Source organism: Macrobrachium rosenbergii, chromosome 11, assembly GCF_040412425.1.
Source record: "Macrobrachium rosenbergii isolate ZJJX-2024 chromosome 11, ASM4041242v1, whole genome shotgun sequence".
Lineage (NCBI taxonomy): Eukaryota > Metazoa > Arthropoda > Malacostraca > Decapoda > Palaemonidae > Macrobrachium > Macrobrachium rosenbergii.
Window position 1 is genome coordinate 43,664,409 of NC_089751.1, and position 25,521 is coordinate 43,689,929.

General features: G+C 35.7%; 1 protein-coding gene across 1 annotated transcript; it reads right to left on the reverse strand.

Annotated features, from left to right (window-relative positions):
* Positions 1-1,098: 1,098 nt before the first annotated feature.
* LOC136843586 (uncharacterized) lies at positions 1,099-25,241 on the reverse strand. Its single transcript, XM_067112090.1, has 6 exons — positions 24,942-25,241; positions 11,641-11,723; positions 3,837-3,972; positions 2,687-2,769; positions 2,076-2,276; positions 1,099-1,619 (listed from the first exon to the last, which is right to left on the reverse strand). Exons 1-6 carry the CDS (start codon positions 24,946-24,948, stop codon positions 1,509-1,511), a joined length of 621 nt encoding a protein of 206 aa, XP_066968191.1. The 5' UTR covers positions 24,949-25,241; the 3' UTR covers positions 1,099-1,508.
* Between the last annotated feature and the right edge of the window lie 280 nt (positions 25,242-25,521).

Here is a 25,521-nt window from a genome sequence, read left to right on the forward strand (position 1 = left end):
ACAATTACAGAGGGGTTACCACGTCGATGTGATCATTAAAACCCCTTTACAGTGCATTCCGGATTTCTCAGCTGTCAGGTCCCCGAAGCGGGGACGTGTTTTACAATATTTTCGTAAATGGCTGATCTTAGTGAGAGAGCTTCGGGGATGCGTTTCACAACATTTTCGTTAATGACTGATCTTAGTGAGAGAGCTCCGGGGACGCGTTTCACAACATTTTCGTTAATGACTGATCTTAGTGAGAGAGCTCCGGGGACGCGTTTCACAACATTTTCATTAATGACTGATCTTAATGAGAGATCAGCCACCCACTTTATTCAACACAAACATTCGAACGCAAACAGTCACACGGGTAGAGAAGCGCACAAACACACAAACAAACACGACAGCATACAAGCATAACGAGAGAACAAAAAATCCGGCAACACGATTTAATCTAACGCAGATGCGTTTCCGTCTGAGTTCCCAGTGCGACAGATGATGACGGGAGAGTGACGAGTTTCGTATGTACAAATCCTATGGAAGTGGAGGAGATTATTATTGCATCAAATGGTTGTGTGCAACTCTGCGTGTGATTGAAGATGAGGGATATTGCTACTCGAGTCCAAAATACTTTCAGAGACGCTGTTAGGATAGCCTTATAAATTCGTTCCATAATGAAAATCACTGAAGGCCTTTATCTATTGATAACATCTTGTCATCATACGTGCGATATATAACCAAGAGCACTCGCACCTACGTACAAACGCACGCACAGTTCATGTGTATATATATATATGTATGTATGTATACATGCATAAATATATTTATATATATATATATATATATATATATATATATATATATATATATATATATATATATATATATATATCTCCCACACTTAAAATGTAGTTACATACGTATGTATGTCTAAAGTATATACAGTAGTGAATTTATTATATATATGTATATATACTTATATATATATATATATATATATATATATATATATATATATATATATATATATATATCACAATGTAATCATTATTTTAACTAACGAGTAGGCACAAGCCTTCAGAGAACGAGGCTACATCGAGGGGATTAATCTTCTTATTTTATGAGCATGATTTTAATTTCTCCTTGATATCTATAGTAGCGCATTGACAGCAATGACCCCAAATTAATGATCTTCAAAGTTCGTAAACAGTTTTACCCCCTTTTCTAAATGTTAGGGTGTTCTCAGCAGAGAGGGGCCGTTACACGGAATAAAAAAATACAGGCTTTGTTGATTTCCTAACAATAAATTAAACATGCAATCATATATTTTTCCGTGTTATCAGTTGTATCAGTGAATCCTGTGGGTAGATAAAGACATATCCAAACTATAAAACGTAAAAGCCGCTCTACATAATCTCTTCTATCGTAACCCGCCATACATGGAACATGAATATTGTTGATATGCTGAGAACGTCAGTTGCGAATTTCCCACAATTCTTTTCTTTCAAAGGAACCAAGAGTTAATACTAGATATCGATAATTTTTGACTCAATGTTCTTCCCCTCTTCGATGCATTTGGGGAAATCATCTTCCTCTTCTTCCAAGCGAAGATGGACCTGGGCTTTGTTCCTTTTAACCTGAAACAAATTAATCTGTTTTAGTATACTTCACTTCAGAGACTAAATCTTATCATTGCTACTTTTTAGTCTCCCTCACTGTCGTCTCGATACCATGCTAACAGGCACTCTACGATAGTTTAATTTATCTACTTAGCACTGAAGAAAATAAACATTGTAGTTTATTGTTCGTAGAATACTCTTATTCGATCAGTGGTCTTGGAGGGAATAAGCAGTTCATTACATATAAAAAGTTATAACCGTATTATACAATATTAGGTTCCATTGTTACCCATATGCTTCATAATAGAGATGATTCACACTCATCTGAAATTTGTCACTTCATTCACATTTCATTTAGCTTCCTTGGAATTGTAGGAATTTAATGTTTAGTCTTTCAGTTCTAAATACTGATCAAGTAAATTCTTATCTTTCCGCCTATTACTGCTAAGAAGAGCGATTCCTTTAATATCTTACCTCCAACCAGTAGGCTCGTAGGACCAGGACAAAATAGGTTTCCACAAAAATGATGCTTCCAAAGAGGCCTGCAGCTACCAGGAAAACCTCCCAGCTGTGAATGTAAGCCAGGACAGCCAATGGTAGCATGGAAACCATTATCAGTAATACAATTTGTGACACGCAAAGCACCATCAGGGGTACCATCAACCGTGTTTTGTTCTGCAAGCAATAGAGTTTCATTAGTGTTTAAACTGTGCGTTTGCTCATGAACGGGAAGAAAAGGAAATATACGAATGGGCCAAAACTGCTGAGACTAAATGATTACCAAATTACTACGCATAAATCAATTATTATCAAAACCACATAATTACGACAGAGGAGTGTTGATCAAGAATTATTCTAAGACAAATGATAATTTAGCTTTTCCTTGCAGGAAGGGAAAGTAAATATCCGCAAACAATACAGTGCAATCGGCGGAAACAAGCTTCAATATGCTAAGACAACCCAAAAGAGTCCACTTGTGTTGGCTATTATAAAAGATTAGGAATCATACAAATTAATTTATCCTCTTCCATATATTTTTGGATGAGAATGCCCACGTTTATAATATCCCAAAAGATTGAACTTACCTTCCTTATGCCGTGGATTAGCATGCTGCTAAACACAGCCTCTGCGATGTTGATAATCACATGAAGACTCACAATGGTCAGACCTGGTGGCAATAAAAACAGTCAGAAAATTCAGTATATCTGCTTATGATAATTACCATGATGTACAGACATATAATCACCAAAAATTGTTCATTGCGATTTTATTGGAAAAACTTATTTTACATTAACAAAAATGGGTGAGTTTGAAGTAATAATTTCTTTGCTTATCGTTTTATTGACGTCGACTACCAAGATCCAGTGCTGAATATTTAAACTTTATATTTTTTTATTTTTATATCCAGTTCATCTGGGCAACACCTTAAACCCTTTTACCTCTGTATGTAGTAAACTTACTCTTTTGGATGGTTGTTTACGCATTATTTATATCCAGTGCGATTAGATTTAAGTTTGCCTGCTTTCTAATTCTTGTAGGAAAAAAGTAAGGTAGGAACCTATGCTTATGCAGGACGAACTCTAGTACTCGGCAAAAAAGTAGGGAAGAGTAATGGGATACAAAATGGTAATGTTGCTCACGGGAAAAAAAAGTGAAAGGTAGCAGTTGATCATAGTAAAATAGAATACGATTTTCCCCCACTATCCAGGACCCAGTCATAACGCAAGTAGACAAAATTAACGGGAAAAAGACGATTTATTCTCCTGCATTCTTAAGGAGGAAGGTGAATATAGATGTGGAAACTTGATGTTCTTCTCTTCAAGGAAACAAGAAATTTTAGTAGATAACGGGTATTGTTTTGCATTCTACCAGCCAGGGAAAAAGTAGGTAACTTGAATATATACAATTTTAAGCTAAAATACGCTTACATATGGTGATGACTTTCAAAGCATAAAAAATTCTAATATCAAAGACTCATTTAAGATGACATGAACAGCAATAACAGTGGAAGTTAGCCCTTATGAGGTGGTAATGGAAAACATGAAGATGATAACGGTAACTAAACTCACGTTACCCTTTACCTAGTAATGGTAGCACAAACGTAACCTTAAATAATCCAGCCAAATATTGTCTCGTCATCAAGTTTATTTAGAGGTTAGGGAGTGATTTTTCTCCAGATTATCCCTTGGTTGCCTACAGTTAACTTGATACATGAGAAACTCCAGTTTCTGTTACCTGTGTATTTTGTGATAACCTGACACCTGTCTTGTTCCCAGTGGACATTTTTGTTGCAGAACCGAACCACTTCGAAGCTGAAGTCGTATGTGAAGATGCCCTCTGCAGTCATAGCAAGACTCAGAAGGGCGCCAACCTTAGGGAAAGAGTTAAAAAAAGTTAGTTAAAGTCCTCCCGGGCTTCTGTAGGCTCATAGGGCAGGCGCTGATCTCCAGTTTCTTAGGCTGACAGCCAGTGGGAAAGAGAATGGAAATAAATGTTAGACTACGTTGGTAGATATTGCATTTTTTGTAACGTTAATAATAATAATCAGGCGTTCTTTGTTGCATATATGAAAGCGGAGCAGTATGTACAGTCAGTATATAATATTATTATATATATATATATATATATATATATATATATATATATATATATATATATATATATATATATAAACTTACAGGTGCATGCATTTGTATAAATAAAGTATGTACCCAAATTGTGGATGCAAGGCTTATTCTTGTTTGTACGACTGTGAGATTTTAATACATACAGTACATACTCAGGCACGCACAAACATATATAGGCTACATATATATATATATATATATATATATATATATATATATATTATATACACACATATATATATATATATATATATTTATATATATATATACATATATATATATATATATATATATATATATATATATACATACATATATATATATATATATATATATATATATATATATATATATTTATATATATATATATATATATATATATATATATATATATATATATATATATATATATATATAATCAGCATCAGGAGATTGAATCATGGATGGAACTCCTACATAAGGAATTTGTATAACTTGGTTAATATTTACAGAAGATATAATATAGATCCTGCATAATGAAGAGAAACTGCGGAAACTAGTATAAGAGAGTTTGACAGCACTTACAAGAGGTGAAAGCAAGCAAGATCAAGAGTAAGGTTATGAGGGTAAAAGGAAATGAGGAAGATGGAACAACGATTATTAGTGCCATGGCGAATGAATCGCAGTGATTGAATAATATAAGTGTTGGGGGGGTGAATATAACAGACAATAGGATGAGAGAAGGAGTTAGTCTGAAAATGGACAAAGGTAATGCAGTTCAAGCAAAAGACTTAGAGGAGCCTTGGATTGCTTGTGGAAGCGAAGTAGAAAAGTAATGAAATATTAGTTGAGCCAATTTTCTTTTGGAAGCGAAGTGTCGATGCTGAAAGTTAATGAGAAAAAAAAAAATGTTGAAGTTACTGACATTATATTTTGCATAGTCTGTGTGGTGTACGATAAATCAGAGGGGCAAGAAGTATGTATATATGTTGAAAAATTAGTAAAAATATTAGTCGGTGAAAGAATACAGGAGTATGTTGAGATGTTTTGGTAATGTGGAAAAAACGGGAGACGGAAGGTTAGTGAAATTTATATATAGGCATGAAGTGTTAGGAGGGAGAAGGCGAGAATTACCTAGAAATGAATGCTGTAGATGGTATAGCCTAAAGCAGTATGATTCAACGGTTGAAGTGTAATTGTGGCATTAACCGTTGTTTTCCTCTAGAGCTACCTATATATACATATACATTATATATATATATATATATATATATATATATATATATATATATATATATATATATATATATATATATATATATATATATATATAAAATCCACGTCAGAAGGTGAGTGAAAACCGGGGGCTTTGAACGAGCACTGTCATAGTTTATTCTACGTTTTTAAGTTCGCACTTGGAGAATACACTACGAAAGTACTTGTTCAAAGTCCCGGTCTTCACTCACCCTCTGACGTGAATTTTATAATATATATATATATATATATATATATATATATATATATATATATATATATATATATATATATATATATAAATAACATACAATATATATGTATATGTATGTGTGTGTGTTCTCGTGCATGTGTACAACAAATGTTAAAAGCCGAGTAACTATGGAAGATTCGCTGTCTTTGAGTAATAAGGCATTATGAAAGGAAAGGAATTCCTTTCTTTGGTTTGGGTCTACCAGGTCACATGGTTGAATGACCTCCAACTTTTTAAGAAAGCAGTCTACAGAATCATCAGTGTTAATTTAGTGGTGGTCAAGTTTATGATTTTCTTATTCGGTATGAGACTCAGTGGTAACGTTCAGCTATTCACTGCTCTTAGCGCCAGGATATACGTGTTTGTTTGTCCCTGTCGGGTCATTTGTCACTATTCAGCTAAAATCACCCTGTCGGGTGATTTTAGCTGAATAATGACAAATGCTTGTTATTCTGTATATACAGTATATGAGGGTCGCATTGTTCAGCTGGAATTTGCAATAAGGGGAGATAACGACAATTGCCTATTCTACTCATAGAGACAAAAATTTATGTCCAGTTTCCCCAGCTGATGTTAATAACATTTCCATTTGTGACGTGAATTGTTGGTAACTTTAATAAAACAGTTCATCCTTTGAATTTGTCGCAGTTACCTACAATAGATGACTGCCTAGTCTCTTCTTGTTTATACATTTACATTATATACATAAACATTACATTGTTGTTCAGACCATTATGTTCGAGTTACAAGGTCGATGTTCCCATCAATTTATACCGAAGCTCTTTAGGAATTGCTCCCCCGAAATACATGCACAAAGAATTTCTCAAAATCAGTGACAATGGAAAAGTGATAATGTCATCTATGAGGATTTTTACATAATGTTTAAAATTAACTAAAAATACTTTTGACCCTGTTTTCGATAAAGGTAACAAGTGCCAAAAGCTTCAGCCCCTCGTATCCCCATAATTTAGAAAATATTTCCAACGTTTTTGAAGGGTTTGAAGTCAAAAGTGTATTCACAAGAGAAATCAATTTAAATTAGTTAGTCCGTCAAGTAACCATGACATCGTGTATAATATCCCCATCTAAGCATTTTCTGTCAGATTCCGTCAGTAACAAATAAACCGGAGCATTTACACGGGTACTTAGCAGAGTACACTGGAAAAAAGTCGTCTGTTTTAGCTACTTGTGGCAGATTTAAGGAACGAACTTGAGTCAGCAAATATTCAGTTCACGAAGGAAAATAATTTTGACATTAGCCAGGGAAGATTCTTGAATTTACTTCCCTTTTTATAATTTACATTTGAATGCCAAGACTGCCACAAACATATAGATTCAGCTAGATTTCATCGTTAGAATGTTCTGACAATAAATATGAAAAACACAAAGGAAAGGACTCGTACTCGTATTTTTCCCTTGCCGCCCATTTTTAGTTTTCTGAAAAGAAAACTATTGTGCCGGCTTTGTCTGTCCGTCCGCACTTTTTCTGTCCGCCCTCTGATCTTAAAAAACTACTAAGGCTAGAAGGCTGCAAATTGGTATGTTGATCATCCACCCTTCAATCATCAAACATACCAAATTGCAGCCCTCTAGCCTCAGTAGGTATTATTTTATTTAAGGTTAAAGTTAGCCATAATCGTGCTTCTGGCAACGATATAGAATAGGCCACCATCAGGCCGTAGTTAAAGTTTCATGGGCCGCGGCTCATTCAGCATTACACCGAGACCACCAAAAGACAGATCTGTTTTCGGTGACCTTGATTTTACGCTGTAGCGGCTGCCCAGAAAACTCGATTACGCCTAAGAAACTTCGGCGCATTTTTTTCTTATTTTATATTTGTTGCAAAGAAACACTTTTTTGAGTCATAATCAACTCTTTTTCACCAGAAAGGGGAATAAATTGAATACGTTTTGATATAAAGCGCGCCAGGGAATTCTTTTAAAATTTCCCCTTCGTTCTGAATAAGTAGAGCAGAAGTTGTGCCACAGAGTCCCTCTAAAGCGTATAGAGGTATAGATGTTGACTTGAGATCAAAGTGTCAAATGAAATAATTTCCCAGAAACCATAATCACTGATAAACCCATAATTAAGCAAATAAGGTAATAACCATTTACAAGGGCTGAAATAAACCGGTGCAAGTCCAGTGAAAAGATGAATAAATACTTATACCGCTAACACAGTCAGCGGAGTTCGTTGATCTTTTTTCATAAATGCAAAACGACATTGACGCCTGCAGGCATAACCTTAACTACACTGCAGCCACTAATGTTGCAAACAATGCAAGATTCATCTGTCTTGGGAAGGTGTTTCCACGTGCAAAACAGCTGTTGCCGTGCAATACTTTTCAGAGGGCTTCACAGCTGATGTTTGGAAGCAAGCACAAGCCGCCGTTACTGTGTAACTGAGGCATTTGTTACCCTTGCATTTTCTCATGGAGATTTGCAAAGTACAGATTGAAATATGCGTTTAGTTTCCTTTGATGACTGGGGGATTTCTGTAGTAAAGGAGAATTATAAAAAACATTGTCATTTTGAATGACGGGAATAATTCAAGATTTAGTTACAAAAAAAAAAAAAACTTGTGAAAAGCAGAGTAGTTCGCTTACGATCCGATGAAGTCTGGATGATAAAGATATATTGCATTACCAAAATTTGACTTCAAAATTTCAGAGAGAAAGAGAGAGAGAGAGAGAGATACAGTATCCTAAAGGTATACAAAGATTATTCAATTGCAATAGACATGTCAAACACGAAGCCACTAAATTAGTCCATCTGTCATGTGCCACAACTCATTTACGATCTGCTGCAAATATCAGAATTCCTACTTCCTTGTTCTCGTGCCTCATGTGCACGCACGACCTTTTACTCGAGTACGCAGGTGTAAAATCAAGAGAGGGGGTACTGACAGAGATTTTCAGAATCCCAGAGGGGCAGGTGTTTAATCGTCACAGACAACATAGACAACATTGTCATCATTGTTTCAATTATCAAATGATGCAAAGAATCTGATGTTCAAACATGATTTAAATTCTGAGATTTGTTATGATTGCATGACTATATATATATATATATATATATATATATATATATATATATATATATATATATATATATATATAATGTGTGTGTGTGTGTGTATATATATAGATAGATATAAATATATAGATATATGTATGTATATATAATATATATATATACATATATATAAATATATATATGTATAGGCCTATATATTTATATATATTTGTATACATATATATATGTATATATATACATATATATATTTATTTATATATATACATATATATATGTATATATAAATATATATATATATATATATATATATATATATATATTAATTTCTATATATATATATGTATATATATAAATTAACATAACAAATTAACATAACCCCATTATCTTATAACTAGATCCAGGACGAACTTCTTTGTCAGAAACTGTATATGTGAAGAAGTTTGCACAAAAGTATGAGCATATATTAGCTAAAATTTCTTCTCATCAGGACTTACTAAGAAATTTAGGGATTAGTTCAAAAGGAGATGTTTTAATAGTAAAAAAGTTATAATTGTGGTTGCTGAATGAGAGTAAGATTATTTCTCCAACAAAAACAAAATTTAACAGAAACTCAGATTCGAAGACCATAAGAAATAAGAATATTAGATTAGGAGAATCCTCTTTCTCCTTATTCCCATTCTTATATTTCCTCGTAGACGAAGGACAATAATAGCTGGATAGGTGAGCGCGAAAAGAAACTTGACAACTTGAAGAAGAACCAGATACCCTCACCAGAGATCACAACCGCGTATTCCGCTGAAAAAAAGGGGGACGGGGGGGGGGCGTGTCAAGAAAGACCCTGAAGAGTGAAAACCTACACAAAGGAGGTGGAGGACTGGCATTTCTGAAAGTGACAGCGGTCCGGGAGGAGAAATGAAAGATATTGGTAACACGATCACATTTCTCCGAGGGGTCGGAAGGCGTCGCATAAAAAAAGGTTGGAGATGAGTTGAAAGGGGAATATGATTGTGGTCATAGGAAGTTCAACTGTATGGGAAGAAAACCCGAAAATTGTAAGCAGAACGAATTTCGGATATGTTCAATACCAAAAGAAGAATTTTAGGTTTGGTGTAAGGAAAACGCTGTGGCTTTAAATGTTTATATACACATATATATCTGTGTACATACTATGTATATATATTTAAACATTTGCATACATATACATGTGTTTATATACGAGTATATATATAATATATATGTATATATATATTATATAAATCAATATAGGATACGGAATCTATTTAATGCCAGAAAAAAGAGTTGTGAAGGAAAACGAATAAAAAATATATATACATATATATATATATATATATATATATATATATATATATATATATATATATATATATATATATATATATATAAACATGTGTGTGTGTGTGTGTGTGTATATTCTATATATATATATATATATATATATATATATATATATATAGATATAGTGTAAATATAATATTGGATACGGAATCCTGGGGTGATGAACATTAAAAGATATATTATAAATATGACTGTGAGTACTTGGCATTGTAACAATATCGTTAAGAGGAAATGAATCAAGTTCATTATCATTTTCATGCCTTTACAAGAATTACAATGAAGAAAGTTTAAGAGATTCAGGCTCTTCAGTGCAGAGAGAGAGAGAGAGAGAGAGAGAGAGAGAGAGAGAGAGAGAGAGAGAATAATGAACAGGAACGAGCCAGTTACCTTTACTCTAAAGCTAATGGCTTTATTGGTTAATGGCGTCCTACAGAATATCATAAAATGTAACGTTCTTCATTTATTTGCCTACCTTGTTGGTGTGTATATATGGTATATATATACTGTATATATATATATATATATATATATATATATATATATATATATATGACTGTGAATATTTTCTGTTACAGCAGGATTCCATCAAATATAAGGAGCCCATAAAAACTAAAATGTGGAAAATAAAATAAGGCCTTTATTTTCCACATTTTAGAGCTTTATTATAGCTCTCCTTATATATATATATATATATATATATATATATATATATATATATATATATATATATATATATATATATATATATAATAAATCTACCTGTCAGTCTTTACCAGATACAGATGTTTGCAACGCGTCGGCAAAATGTGAAGAAATCGATAAGTTAAGAGATCATTGTAGTTATAAAAATTATATATGTACGTAGCAAAGGTTGGCCGCCGGTAGATTCTAAATCTGTATGTCAGCGTAAAAGCCAATGGACGACTAATTACTTGGCTATGATGGTGAAGGCGGGTTTATTTCAGCTCTATGAAATGGATCTGAATCCGACAGATATATGTACACATAAGCGTGAAAAGACCTCTATATACCTTTATTTATGGTCAGGAAGTTAAGGTTGCCTCGTTCTGATACCCCGATGCGAGTTCGAATCTCTCCCGGGTGTCAGAATATCATAATTTCTCTCTTTATTGGGATTAAGGCTTACCAGTGACAGGCGTTTCCGAAGTTCGAAGAAATCGAGAAATTAAGAGGGTATTGTGGTTATCAAAATTACCTGCGTATCTGGTGAAGATTGACCAGTTGATTCTTAATATATATAAATATACATTTATATATGATATATATAAATATATAAATATATATATATATATATAATATATATATATATATATATATATATATATATAAATACATATATATATATATATATATATATATATATATATATATATATATATATATATTAATATATGTGTGCGTCTGTGTGTGTAGAGCTGATTTGTACAGGCACGTATATGCGGCATCAACAGAAAGCTTTTAAAATCAAAATCAGAGTTTAAGAATGACAACTAAGCGAAACTCTTCACACTTACCAGGACTAGCGACCCAAGACAAAGACTTCCGGTCCTGAGACTCATCCCGCAGCATCCCCGGGGTTCCCAGAGCATCTCTGAACCTGAAAAAGTTCAGTTTTAAACAAGAATACTCTCCTCCCTTGAAGGTCTACAACTGCTCTTCAAAAATTTCTATAGTTATGCCAAGTCTAGCAATCCTGGAGATTAAGTAAATTCGACCAGGATTTGTCCAGGTAGTTAAAACACTGTTGCATAGCAGATATCAGATTTGAAGCCATGGGGAATATTATCATAACGAAGCTGTTAGAATAAAGCAAATGTTGATATACAGTGACTTTCCAATGACATTTATCGATGATGCTGCATAAGGGTTTCCAAATAAGAGCAGGAAAAGCACAAGCAGCCCGAATCGTTTTTTTATTTATTTATTGATTTTTTTTTTTTGGCTAGAGCAACTTCAATTCCATAAACATTATTAATTCTAACACAGACGAACACAGAACGCTTAAAATGAAGAGTAGTGAAACTCGAAAGAATATTGTGGACCTAACTTTTCCTCTTGTAGATTACCTAACACACTTTAATTTTCTCCAGTGTTTCCTACAGAATGAATTTCATTTTACCAGGAGCTTACAACAATTCAATGTTTCCTACAGAGTGAAATTCATTTTACCAGGAGCTTACAACAATTCAATGTTTCCTACAGAGTGAATTTCATTTTACCAGGAGCTTACAACAATTCAATGTTTCCTACAGAGTGAATTTCATTTTACCAGGAGTTTACAACAATTCAATGTTTCCTACAGAGTGAATTTCATTTTACCAGGAGCTTACAACAATTCAATGTTTCCTACAGAGTGAAATTCATTTTACCAGGAGCTTACAACAATTCAATGTTTCCTACAGAGTGAATTTCATTTTACCAGGAGCTTACAACAATTCAATGTTTCCTACAGAGTGAAATTCATTTTACCAGGAGCTTACAACAATTCAATGTTTCCTACAGAGTGAATTTCATTTTACCAGGAGCTTACAACAATTCAATGTTTCCTACAGAGTGAATTTCATTTTACCAGGAGCTTACAACAATTCAATGTTTCCTACAGAGTGAATTTCATTTTACCAGGAGCTTACAACAATTCAATGTTTCCTACAGAGTGAATTTCATTTTACCAGGAACTTACAACAATTCAGTGTTTCCTACAGAAATTTCATTTTACCAGGAGCTTACAACAATTCAATGTTTCCTACAGAGTGAATTTCATTTTACCAGGAACTTACAACAATTCAATGTTTCCTACAGAGTGAATTTCATTTTACCAGGAACTTACAACAATTCAGTGTTTCCTACAGAGTGAATTTCATTTTACCAGGAGCTTACAACAATTCAATGTTTCCTGCAGAGTGAATTTCATTTTACCAGGAGCTTACAACAATTCAGTGTTTCCTACAGAGTGAATTTCATTTTAGCAGGAGCTTAAAACAATTCAATGTTTCCTACAGAGTGAATTTCATTTTACCAGGAACTTACAACAATTCAGTGTTTCCTACAGAGTGAATTTCATTTTACCAGGAGCTTACAACAATTCAATGTTTCCTGCAGAGTGAATTTCATTTTACCAGGAGCTTACAACAATTCAATGTTTCCTACAGAGTGAATTTCATTTTAGCAGGAGCTTAAAACAATTCAATGTTTCCTACAGAGTGAATTTCATTTTACCAGGAGCTTACAACAATTATCAGATAGAAGTTGAATCGTAAGTGAAGTAACGAGTAGTAATTCGGTTAACGCAAAAGGAAGATATGAATAGTGACCCACACAAATAAAGGGGGAAGATGTGAAATTTACAAAGGAAACAAAACCCTCTGTTTACAAACAGAAGGAAGTGCTCGAAATATATGGTTGAAACGTTCATACGGTGTTTTATGGGCCTTTTATCTTCATATTATACTGTTGTTATTACAGTAAAGACATACATATATATATATATATATATATATATATATATATATATATATATATATATATATATATATATATATATATATATATATATATATATATATATATATATATATATATATATATATATATATATATATATATATATATATATATATATATATATATATATGGGATATTAATTGATTAAAACTGATTAAACCATATACTTTTTGGCTGTTTATCTTGTGGGCGCAATTCACAGAACTTTTGGTTTTATCCAACGCGAAAACCCCAGTTCCTCCGATGACCCCATAATATGGGGTAAAGAGGATACAAAAACAGTGGTCTGCACGAACAATAACAGTCAAAAATGCCTAAGAAACATAATAAAAAGTCGGTAAAAGTATATGATTTATACATTTGGCCTGAAATTAATTCACAGTATCATTACCGATTCTCCTGCCTTCCGATAAATATGTTTTTCTGTTCTGTAAATCCACAGTTAAAATTTCCACAGTTTTTATCGTTCGGCCGCCGGGCTAATGCATTGGCTTGGCGAAAAATTGATGTTATTCATTAGCCGTCAGTTTTATTAGAATATAGTACTCCGTCATTTGTTTCCATTCTCGTTCTCATACTGTTGCCGAAATTACTTGGAGCCCTGTCGAAATTAATCTGGAAGAGGATCAGTAACAAAACAGAAAGCTCATAAAACGTGAAAGCCGATAACTACAATTTTTTTTTTTTTATTTCCGGTCCTAATTTATGAGTAAATTCCTGCCGAGTCGTTAAGAAAATTATGCAGATTACGCATCGTTTCTCTGTTTCTTCGTCACTTGTATAAATCAAGCCAAGCCTGAAGCTGGATTGGTTCAGTTTAATGACTTCACTCCTTTCCCAGCCGCAGCAATAATCAATAGTTTAATGGCTTATTAATGTTTAAAGGTTGCTAATGAGCACCTGAGGCGAGGGACAGGGCATTGTACTTGCTCACAATGTCACTGGGACCTATCATTGGTACATTATGATCTGTGCCTAAAACCTCTCTCTGCCTACGTACGACCTGGGGAAGCAAGGCAAATGGCTAAGTAAGGACAGTCTGTCCAAGCCTTAAGAGATATATAAACTTGAGGTAATGCTGTGGCAGGTCACCGGCGATACCTAGCTACCACGACCTTAGTTAGGCAGCTATTTGTGACGAGAAACCCTGGGATCCACATTTTATTTTTCGCTTCCTATCATATATATATCACATTGTCTTAGGTTCGCTACGAAATAACGCGACACACTTAAGGACTTCTATGCATGTCAGTATTATATTTTTGTTTGGGGTTCTCTCTCTCTCTCTCTCTCTTTCTCTCTCTCTCTCTCTCTCTCTCTCTGTCTCTCTCTCTGTGTGTGTGTGTGTGTGTGTGTAGGCCATACCTGAGAGCGAGATATCTTCCATCTTCCCGGATAATTTTGGAAGCTTTCCCGGATAATTTTGGAAGCTTTCCTATCGACTCTCGGTTCATTAGACAGATCCTATGCTCCTTTGCATTTGCCAGTTATTTCCATGACTGACTGTTACTAAGTTGTAACTGTTGTCTAATGGTGCTATCTTTAGTTTCTTCTTAAATAATCCCAGGTGCGCATAAATGTTGTTCTGTGCAGCTAATCGAAAGTTCGGGCTCTTCTAACCCCAAAAGGTATTTTTCTGATGTCTTTGTTGCATCTTGGTTCCTTTAATTTGTATTGACCTTCTGGAGTCTCTGATTATTCCTATTTCATATTTTTTTTTTATCGCCATGTGTGTCAAAACCCATAAGACAATATTTAATTCTTGGTTCAGTATTCTTTTTTTCTCACTAGAATTTGAAATTGTTCTTTATTTGAAAACACTAGATATTTGCGTATTTAAACTTGCTCCTTTTTTGGAAATGCCAGATATTTATATTTTAATTTATTTCATAAATAAGAAAATACTGATAACCATTATATTACTGAGCAAAATGTCGATTAGTTTTGAGGATAAAATACAAAACTTGACAAATAAAGCGTTTTGAACTCAGTTCCTCGTCATATTTTAGGATCCATCGCAGTAACATCGACATTCTCTTGTTTAAAGAGGGCTCATCTCGCTTTCGTAACTTGAATGTTTCGTAGTTAGACCGTTTAACTTTAATTTTTTTTTTTAGGTGAGGCCCCCGGAGGTCGGGCCGTTGGGGGGAGGGGGTGGCGAGTTTATGGAGGAATAGAATGCCCCGCAAGTTTAACTAGTGAATTTAGGATATCAGGATTTTGTCTTTCAGCGCGTAAAAAGTCCTTGTCATTGTAGGCTGGAGTTGGGCGAACGGCCTGTAATTCATACGTGAGCAAACTCGTGCCTCTGCTAGGTGTTCTGGAATCTCAAGCGTTCTCAAACAAGGGCTAGACTCAAACACATTGTCAACAATTCCACCCTACAGCATTTCGTGACTTTGCTTGGCATCATCCAAACAGGGCAACTCTCAAAATCCCCCCCATGCGAAATAGTGCTGTTTATGCTTCACTCGGCTATCCAAAATTGAGTCAGTGACGTTAGGTCGTTATTGTTGTTATTGCTGTTGTTGTTATTCGTCTTGAGTTGCATTCCATCATTCCTTATGTCTTAATTTCGTTTCATCAATGCGTTGTAAACCACACTACCACACTGTAGTTATTGTTGTCGGCATCATATCTTTATTGCCCTTTTTTCATTATAATTATATCTTTTCGTTATGCAAACATTTTATTTGTCTTTAGTTATCATATCTCTTGGATGCCAGGTTCCCTTATCTTGATAGGTTTATGTAGCAATATGTCGGCGGATACAAATATAACATAAAAATGATTAAAAAAAAAAGTCGTTGGTGCCGTTATGGAAGGAGTGCCAAGTGATACCATAAAAGAATATTTTTTTTTTTATTTTCCACTTTATAAAAATTTTCGTTGGTCTTCTTTCGCATTAATCCTCATGTTTGGGTTTTGTTACCACACCCGCCTAATACTTAAGTGTTTCCTGGACTTCATTATGTATATTGCTATGTGAGGCACATAGCCCCTTATTCTATTTTATTATATATTATTGTAGTTGGGGGCGGGTGGCGGGGGTGTGCTTAAACCAAAATTTGTAGGTTTTTGGTGTCTTTTCTTTCACCTCCCTTTATAAAAAGCTTTATTTACTTGGACGACCGCAAAACCACATTCGCGTGGAACAGATGTTTTTTACGTACCAGAAAAATGATACTTGAGCACGGTAAACAGGCAAATGATTTCCTTAATGTGATTTCGGGCACTACTGTATATGATGCACCGCTAGTAGGGGTTTCGGACCCCCGGTGGGTGGAAATACCCCTTCAATGGTAAGATCCTCTTCCCTTTTAAGCAAAGACCACCACAACTTCTGCCTCTGTAGGGTGACTGAATTAAAGGTGTATTCTCACCGGTGTGCATGGTGAGAAAATCATCTGATGGCCGGAGGCAGGAGGTCTCCTGCCCTTTACCCTGCGCTAGCGCTGCATTAATGAGAGCAAATACAACATTTTGAATGCTAGTGACTCTGATACAGAGGAGAAAAATGCATGATAGCTGATGGGTCTATGGTGAGAAAGTTGGATATGATGGTAGCTTGTTAGACGAAAATAATAGGGTAAGATGTGCAGAATTAGGAAGAGCGAATTGGGATCGTGTAAAAGTCGGGCTGCGGAGTTAAACAGTGGGCCTAGCGACACACTGGCCAGGTGTCATAGGCATTGGGACCTGTGCTGGCTGTCGCCCTAAGAAACAGGAGTTCAGCGCTTGCCCTATGAGCCTACAGAGACCCGGGAAGACTTTAACTTTACCTTAAAAGTGAGACAAGGGCGTGTGATACCCCCATGGCTGTTTGATATTCATGCAGATGGAATGAAGATCTAGTTGGTGAAAGGTCAAGAATGTTGGCAGAATGTTGTACGATATATATATAAAATAGTTATGGATCGAATCTGGAGAGGCTTATTTTTGGTAATGATGGAGTGTAAAATGATAGAGGGGATACGAAATTGAATCTTTTGAATGATTCGCTCAGAGGAAACGATGGGTCGGTGTTTTGTGTGTGTTGTGGACTATATTGTCATGACTGATCCCGCAGGAATTTTTCTCTGACAGCTTCAGTTTCTGTCTTGGTTTCAAGTCCCGTAATTTTTCTTAATTTGGTCGGCAGGTTGTACGTTTTATAACACTAGCAGATTGTTAACACATTGGCATACTGGATATTTTGCTTTCCTCACTGTATTTGGGTAAGACTTTGAATGCTATTTCCCGTGAATGCGCTAAATTCGGGCTGTTTAGATCATTTTATTTATTGTCCTTCGGGTGAATATAACGCTAAAATATACTCATAAATATGGCGAATAAGTTTCTATGCGTAATCCCAACTAGGATTTCCTTAAGTAAATGCAACATTATTTTTATTTCTTTACACAGTTTAATAGTGAACAAGAGAAACACTCAAGCAATTTGTCACTTAAGATCATTATATTCTCCACAAGAAGTGGCAAAGGAAGCTGTACTATGTAATCATCGTGGCAAAGCCGTTATTTTACTATAAAATGCTTTCATAGATAATGTTACGTAGGTGGCACAGATTTTGAGACCTTCCTCTCTGTAGTGATTTCCTCAGATAAATGTGCTTCCTTCGGTTTATTCCAGAGCTTTCAAGAATATTGGAAGTGCACATGGGGTGTGTTTATTCTAGGAAAGAGGGGAATGTGTTATTTTCGTTGTATTTCGAACTGGAAATATGCAAAAGAATCTTACTAACGAGTAAGATTTTTTTTTTTTAGAGGAACTTGAAACAGGGAGAAGAAAAGTGGCATAAACAGCCACACTCATGCATCAGTTGGTGGATCAAGATTGAACCCGGCATAAAATTTCCATTGATTCAGATTCGCATTACACTCCTGCGTCTACACCGGAGTATCATCGATGGTGTGTCAAACACTGTGTGTTCAAAGTGTCATTCACTTTTCGCATGCACGCGGTCTTTCATTTCCTGAATATCAAAGACCTTTCGCTTTAATATTCCACCACATAAGAGACGCAGCTCTTTCGAGTTCTCCTTTGTTGCTCTTTTGAGTTCCGAATGACGCCTTTTTAAACTGCCTTTTTACAAAACAAAACGGCCTATCTTAATCTTTTTATCAAATTTTTGCAATCTACACATTTCTTGCCAATTCGGTGAGAAATGTGTAGATGACATTCACGTTCAGTTTAGATAATTCCACTTATATTGGTCCACCATTAATTTTCTATGTTCTTCATTGGCCGGGAGGGTATCGTTCTCAGCTAGCACTCTGCTGGTCCCGCGTTCGATTCTCCGACCGGCCAATGAAGAATTAGAGGAATTTATTTCTGGTGATAGAAATTCATTTCTCGCTATAATGTGGTTCGGATTCCACAATAAGCTGTAGGTCCAGTAGCTAGGTAACCAATTGGTTCTTAGCCACGTAAAATAAATCTAATCCTTCGGGCCAGCCCTAGGAGCGCTGTTAATCAGCTCAGTGGTCTGGTTAAACTAAGGTATGATATACTTAACTTTTGCACTGCCACACTTACACACACACACACACACACACACACACACACATACTACCATGAATCAGAATGGGCTCAACAACCTAGTCCTACACTACAACACTCGCTGTCTTGAAATCTTCCTTGTACAAATTTTGCAGAGCTTCAGTTACACTCCTTGGCTCATTTTGTTAATGAATGCTCTATTCTCACATTCTTACATTGACTCCCGAGTGTCTACATGAGCCGACGACTTCCATTCTCTCTCCATCCGCTCTAACATTCGCTACTCTATCATCCTTGCTTCATTTTACTATCACCACGTTTTATTACTTCTCTTCACCCCTCGTTACAAATACAGCTTCTCACTACCACTAATATATAAGGTATCATCTCGAAACATCTGTCACACACTCTGTTTGCAGTCATTTTCTTATCTTGTAAACCTGTGCCGACTTTCGCCTTTTTTATTGTAACTTCTTTCATTACCCCATCCATAGAAAGTTAAGTATACCTTAGTTTAACCAGACCACTGATCTGATTAACAGCTTTCCTAGGGCTGGCCCGAAGGATTAGGCCTATTTTACGTGGCTAAGAACCAATTGGTTACCTAGCAACGGACCTACAGCTTATTGTGGAATCCGAACCACATTATAGCGAGAAATGAATTTCTGTCACCAGAAATAAATTCCTCTAATTCTTCATTGGCCGGCCGGAGACTCGAACTCGGGCCTAGCAGAATGCTAATCGAAAACTCCAACGACTCGTCCAACGAGGAACTACCCCATCCATAGAATTAATCAGGTATATGAAAGCGCAATGTTCCCTAGACTGAGGCCTGATGTATACCAGAATGGGCACGTTCCCATTTTCATATTCATCTGGAAAGTTCATTTCTGTTTTATAAGTGAGTAAATACTTTCATTAAACGACATTCTATGTCATATCTCTATTCATTTTATCAAGAGCTTTCAGCCGTCCTTATTTTCATTTCCCCAATGATCCTTCAGTCACCTGTGACACTGTCCCATCCATATTCTCCTCTCAATATATTGGGGATTAATACGTTGCTCTTAAAATGACTACATAATCATCATCTATCACCTATCACCTTTTACAGATGAATTAATTGATCATTACATCCATTCGTCCTTCGTCCTTGCACAATTTCCGCTTTCTGATAAAGCTTTCAACTACAAGTCAAAGCCTTACAACAGAATTTACTATATAATTCCACCTCCTTATGACCTTTTACATAATATTTTTCCCCCCTCGTGACATTCTTGGCTGTCACTGCCACAGCCGGTCTCTGATTTACATTAATCTCTTTCTAGCATAATTCTTTTTTTCCAACATCATGTTCGGTAACTATTAAATATCCAAGAGAATTAGCCTAGATCAAGACTTTAATGAAATTATATGCTTCCGTTACGTTCATGTTTTTGTTTATTAGCCTACTCCTCAAGCACTTTTCTTAACCTTTACAATATTAAATGGTTCTGTAAAGATATGACTATGCCATATTCTCTTGATATTTTACGCTTAATTCAAGCAATTTACGACGGCGCTGAACATGTACTCAGGTCATCTGTAACACACCAAAAATATTCTGTAGAGCCTGACTCAAAATAGCTAATACTGACGACAGACCTGAGTCTCATCAAAATAGATGTTGCACTGAATAACACATTCAAGGCAAGAATGCTTCCTTTAGAAAACTTTTGAAAATCAGCAACAGCTCAATTTGAGATTCATCTATTCGTATGTCCACAGAGGTTACCAAACCTGCTGAAGACAAACATGTATTCACTATTGATAACATTTGAATTGATGAATTGACAAAATGGGGGCATTTAATGTATTCCCCGGTTAAACCCATTTAAGACTCCCTCCTGAAGGAACAAAGGGCTAGTTTACTGTAGCTAATGATTCAATCAATGTGGACTCGTTCCTACTCTTGCTGTGGCTGTATTGGTGCCACCTCATCACGCAATTCCAAATAAAATGGACCGTGTGAAACCACTTTTGCAGCCTTTGTATACACATCTGACTACTTTTATGATAGTGCACTTCTGGATGCATACACTAGTACACCTGCAAACGTAAATACATGCATACACATATTCATATAATATATATATATATATATATATATATATATATATATATATATATATATATATATATATATATATATGTGTGTGTGTGTGTGTGTGTGTGTGTGTGTGTGTGTGGAATGGGAGGGGCGGGATTGGCTGTGTGCGTGCATGTGCTTGCTCTAAGAAATTATCTGCATTCAGAGTCTCAGAGAGAGAGTCGTCCCACTTCCCTCGTGCTGTAACCGGATATCATCTTTGTTTATACAGACTAATTGATAATTCTACGGTCTTCAATTCTTATGTAATAATGCCGTAGTTACTCGAATGACGTCACGAGGAGAGACGATGATGTCAATGGGTGCTCGGAGCTAGCGACGATGACAATCCCAGCTGCCTCTAAATGGCATCGTAAGAGATTTGACGCTTCAATTAAAATCCCATTCAGCCTTTGATGTGGCGTGCTTGAAACTGCACGCGATGTCTCTGGCTTTCTGTGTAAGAGTTCACTGGCCTTGACCTATTATTAAAAGGACGGTTATATTTTTTCATTACTTGTCCGGTATTAGTGTCTGCCTTTGTCCCGGCATCAATCGATCTGAAAGATAACCTATACCACACTTGAGAAGTAAAAGTCTCTCCTTGACCTAACCTAACTTTTACTGTTGCCGTTTCAGAAGTGGTAAACAGACCAGATGAAAGGCTTACACGGTATTACCGCAAAAAGTCAGGGTACAAGCTTCCCTCAGAGAAAGAAAATCCGGAGTTTGTAGAGAAATACTTTTTTTTGTTTTTTTTTAAAGCTGGCTTTGTGTGCTATCAGCTTCAACTTCGAAGCTCCTGTGGAGGGAACCTTATTCTTTGTCGGCTAAAGATTTTAATTTTTATTAAAACATAGTCTTGTGTTTTATGAGCACTTCCGAGGGGAATTTGTTAGCTTCCATTTTAGACTTGACTGAGTTACCCATAAAAATATCCTTTTGATTCTGTAATTTTGTTCTCGCACCAAAATTTTAGTTTATTATCGATTATCCATTTTAGTTTCAAGATTTCTTTAACATGTACTACCCCAGAATTATTTATCAAACGTATTACTGCTTTTCGTTTTTTACAGTATACACTTCTTGAATTTTTGGCGAAAGCAGAGAAAGGATTAGAAAGAAAACAGTAGTCCTTGCTAGGGCACAGTCCCAGTAACTTTGAGGATTTTCATCCCGGTGGGTTTGGCTTTAAATCACCTCCATCGAAATTGTTGTCGACTAGTCACCAGCGTGCGCCTGATGCCGCAATAGATCGGTGAGCGAATAAATCATGTCAGGTTTCCGTTCACAACAAAAAACTCACGGTGTGGCCATTGGCACATAACAGACCTTTCCTGAAAGGTTGGGGAATCTCTCTCTCGGTAATTTTTGGAAAAATTATCCTACAATCAGGAAAATAAAGGAGGCGAAAATCATCCTAATTCACGGGCAAGAAAAGCGCTCATTTGGTAAGCAAAGAGGACAACAGTTTGTGCTGTTGTGTCATTCACCTTTCTCGTCCATTTTTTTTCTTTTCGATGTCCTTTTTCGGTAAAATGAGAACTCAGTTGCAAGTGTTTTGTGTTTGTGCAGATGAAACTGAATGGCGAGCAAATGAGTGATAATTGTGGTCATAATTTTCGTTATCGTTGTTATGGATTTGTTACTGTTGTTCTTTAACAAAAATATAATCATGAAAATTATCTAGTTCTCTGCAGTGCTAATTTTGATCACTTCAACTGTTCCCATTAGCTGTAAAACTGCATTTTTTGCTGTTTTTATACTAAGTATAACTGGCGGATATTTCCGTTAATTGATTAATTGGCAACGGAAAATCAGTTCTTAAGTCTGACACTAAGCAATTGAAAATCATACCAGTATTATAAACCAGAGGTATTCACCCATTTTGATCATTATTTCATTTCACTAACTTATTTATGCAAGAGCTTAATTCGAAAAATACCCTTAAATTTGTCCTATGTCAGGAGACGTACCATTTGCTGTTAATGCCACTTATCTCATGAAATCTTATGAAAAAAAATTGTATACACCAAAGTTGAGAGGGCTGAGGATTTATTTTGTAAAAACGTTTTTGACAATCAGATTGAAATTTACGTTGGAATGTGCAGACTCGAGAATGACTGGTTTTTACTAAAAGGTGAGTCTAAAACAAGAGTGGGCGTTGTGTCCATGACTATTTGATATTCGGATGGGTCGAGTTAATGAGACGCGTCACGGAAATTACAAGAAACGTAGCTGTAAAGTGGTTTCAAAAGAAAATGGATAGTAAATCGGGCAATGAATGATATGTTAATCACTGATAACGAAATTGACCTAAGGAGAATGAAATAGAATGTGAAAGCTTTTGTAAGAAGATAAAGCTGAAATTGAGATATAGAGGTAAACTGAACCCTTGAAGGAATGTCAGTATGGATGGCAAACTGGAATGTCAATGGAAGTAAAAGGTAGAATGAATGAAAAGGTTGTTGAGCCAACTCTCCTTTATGAAAGTGAAGCGAAGGAGAATGTATTTGAAAGAAATACGTAGAAACTGTTGAGATAGCCTACTGGGTGGTAACTTAGAGTAAGAAACGTTGAAAGGGTGGGAAACATAGATGGAAAGGAATACAGTATATACTCGTAGATCAGCATAATTGGAAAAATGGATTAGAATATATTAAAATGGTTTGGTTATGTGGAGAGAATTGAGAAAGGTTTAGGATCCAAGAAGCACTGGAGTACATGCAGAAGTATTGATACACGACTGGAGATCCTTCTGTGTAGTTATGTGAAGTTGTGAAAGTTTTCTGAACAGGATATTTTCTTCCTTGATTCAGCAGTTACATGTCAAAGGCGATAGCGAATTCTTTTCCGGTTTTTTCTTATTTTGAAGAAATCTCTGTCAAGAAAAACAGGGTAATGGTAAAAGAGTGACACACATTATATATATATATATATATATATATATATATATATATATATATATATATATATATACATATGTATATATATATATGTGTGTGTGTGTGTGTGTTAGTGTATGTACGCGTGCGCATGTGTATGTGCGTGTGTGTGCGTTCGCGAGCGCACTTGCTCAGGCACGCACGTATACTGGGGTCACAGGGAACTTGGCAGGCAAGATTTTTAGGAAACATATCAAAAAGTTAAAACAAAAAATAACAGTTAGGCCTAAAACTCAACATGAATTTATCAGTACTTGAGGCTTTTAACATTACTCGCATCAAAGCCTCTTCATGCAGACAGTTCAACAACATGAATATTCCGTGTAATTTTTGCAGCATCACTTTGGTCCCCAGCTGCAGCCCTTTTCTTTCCTTATACTTTACCTCCATGCTTATTCTCTTCCATATTGCTATTATTCATATATTATATATAAACACAAGAGCACGTGTTATATAGACGTTATAGCTGCATTTCCTTTGCAAAATTATCTCAAATTCACCTGTTTTTGTTGTTAGAGGATTGCCATTAATTCTAAACGCCTGTTAAGGCCTTTTTCCCATAGATTTTCTTGTCCTCTTCACTCGCTAATCTATTCTATGTATCTAATTACCTACCGTTAATCACAAAGAGACGATCACTTAACCATATTGCTCCTTAAGTAGATAATTGTTCTTCTAATATTACCTTGCCCACATGCCATTCAAAAGCAAAGAAAACAAATGCATAGTAAATAAATATTACCAGACATTTTCTGCCGTGGGCCGAAGTATTTTTTTTCCAGCAGTTATAAGTTTTGACACTGGCGACGTCAATGCTTGCAGTAGCGTTTTTCCAAAGCGTTGGAGTCAGATCAGCGCACGCTCACGTTTTCTTGACAACAACGACTTCCTTCACCACCAAGTCGACAATACTAAAGAGCCTTGTTTAATCACCGACAACTCCAGCATCCTCACCCTCGACGGCAGCACTGTCTTCACCTCTGCCGCAATTTCTTCAACAAACACCGCACCCAACTCCTACTCCTCCTCCCCCTCCTCTTCCTCTTTCTCTCCCTCCTCCTCCTCCTCCTCCCTCATGCAAACCACAGGAAAGCAGTCATTTGCTTTTATGCTGGTTATTGAATGAACGACATTGACTCGCTCCTCTTTTTACAGAAGGGTTTGCCTTTCCGTTGGGGCCAATGGTTTCTGCTCTCTTGGTATGGCATTGCTCTTGCAGCGCGAATTCCTCTAGAAACCCAGGAAAAAGAACTGACAAATGTGCGTTGTTTTACAGCGAACCTCCCCAATCATCCGTGTAATCTCCATTACCATTATCATCA

Coding starts and splice junctions, on each gene's coding strand:
- LOC136843586 (XM_067112090.1), bottom strand. Junction 2,277..2,686: donor TAATCCACGGCATAAGGAAG/GTAAGTTCAATC, acceptor TATTGCTTGCAG/AACAAAACACGGTTGATGGT. Junction 1,620..2,075: donor TACGAGCCTACTGGTTGGAG/GTAAGATATTAA, acceptor AATTTGTTTCAG/GTTAAAAGGAACAAAGCCCA.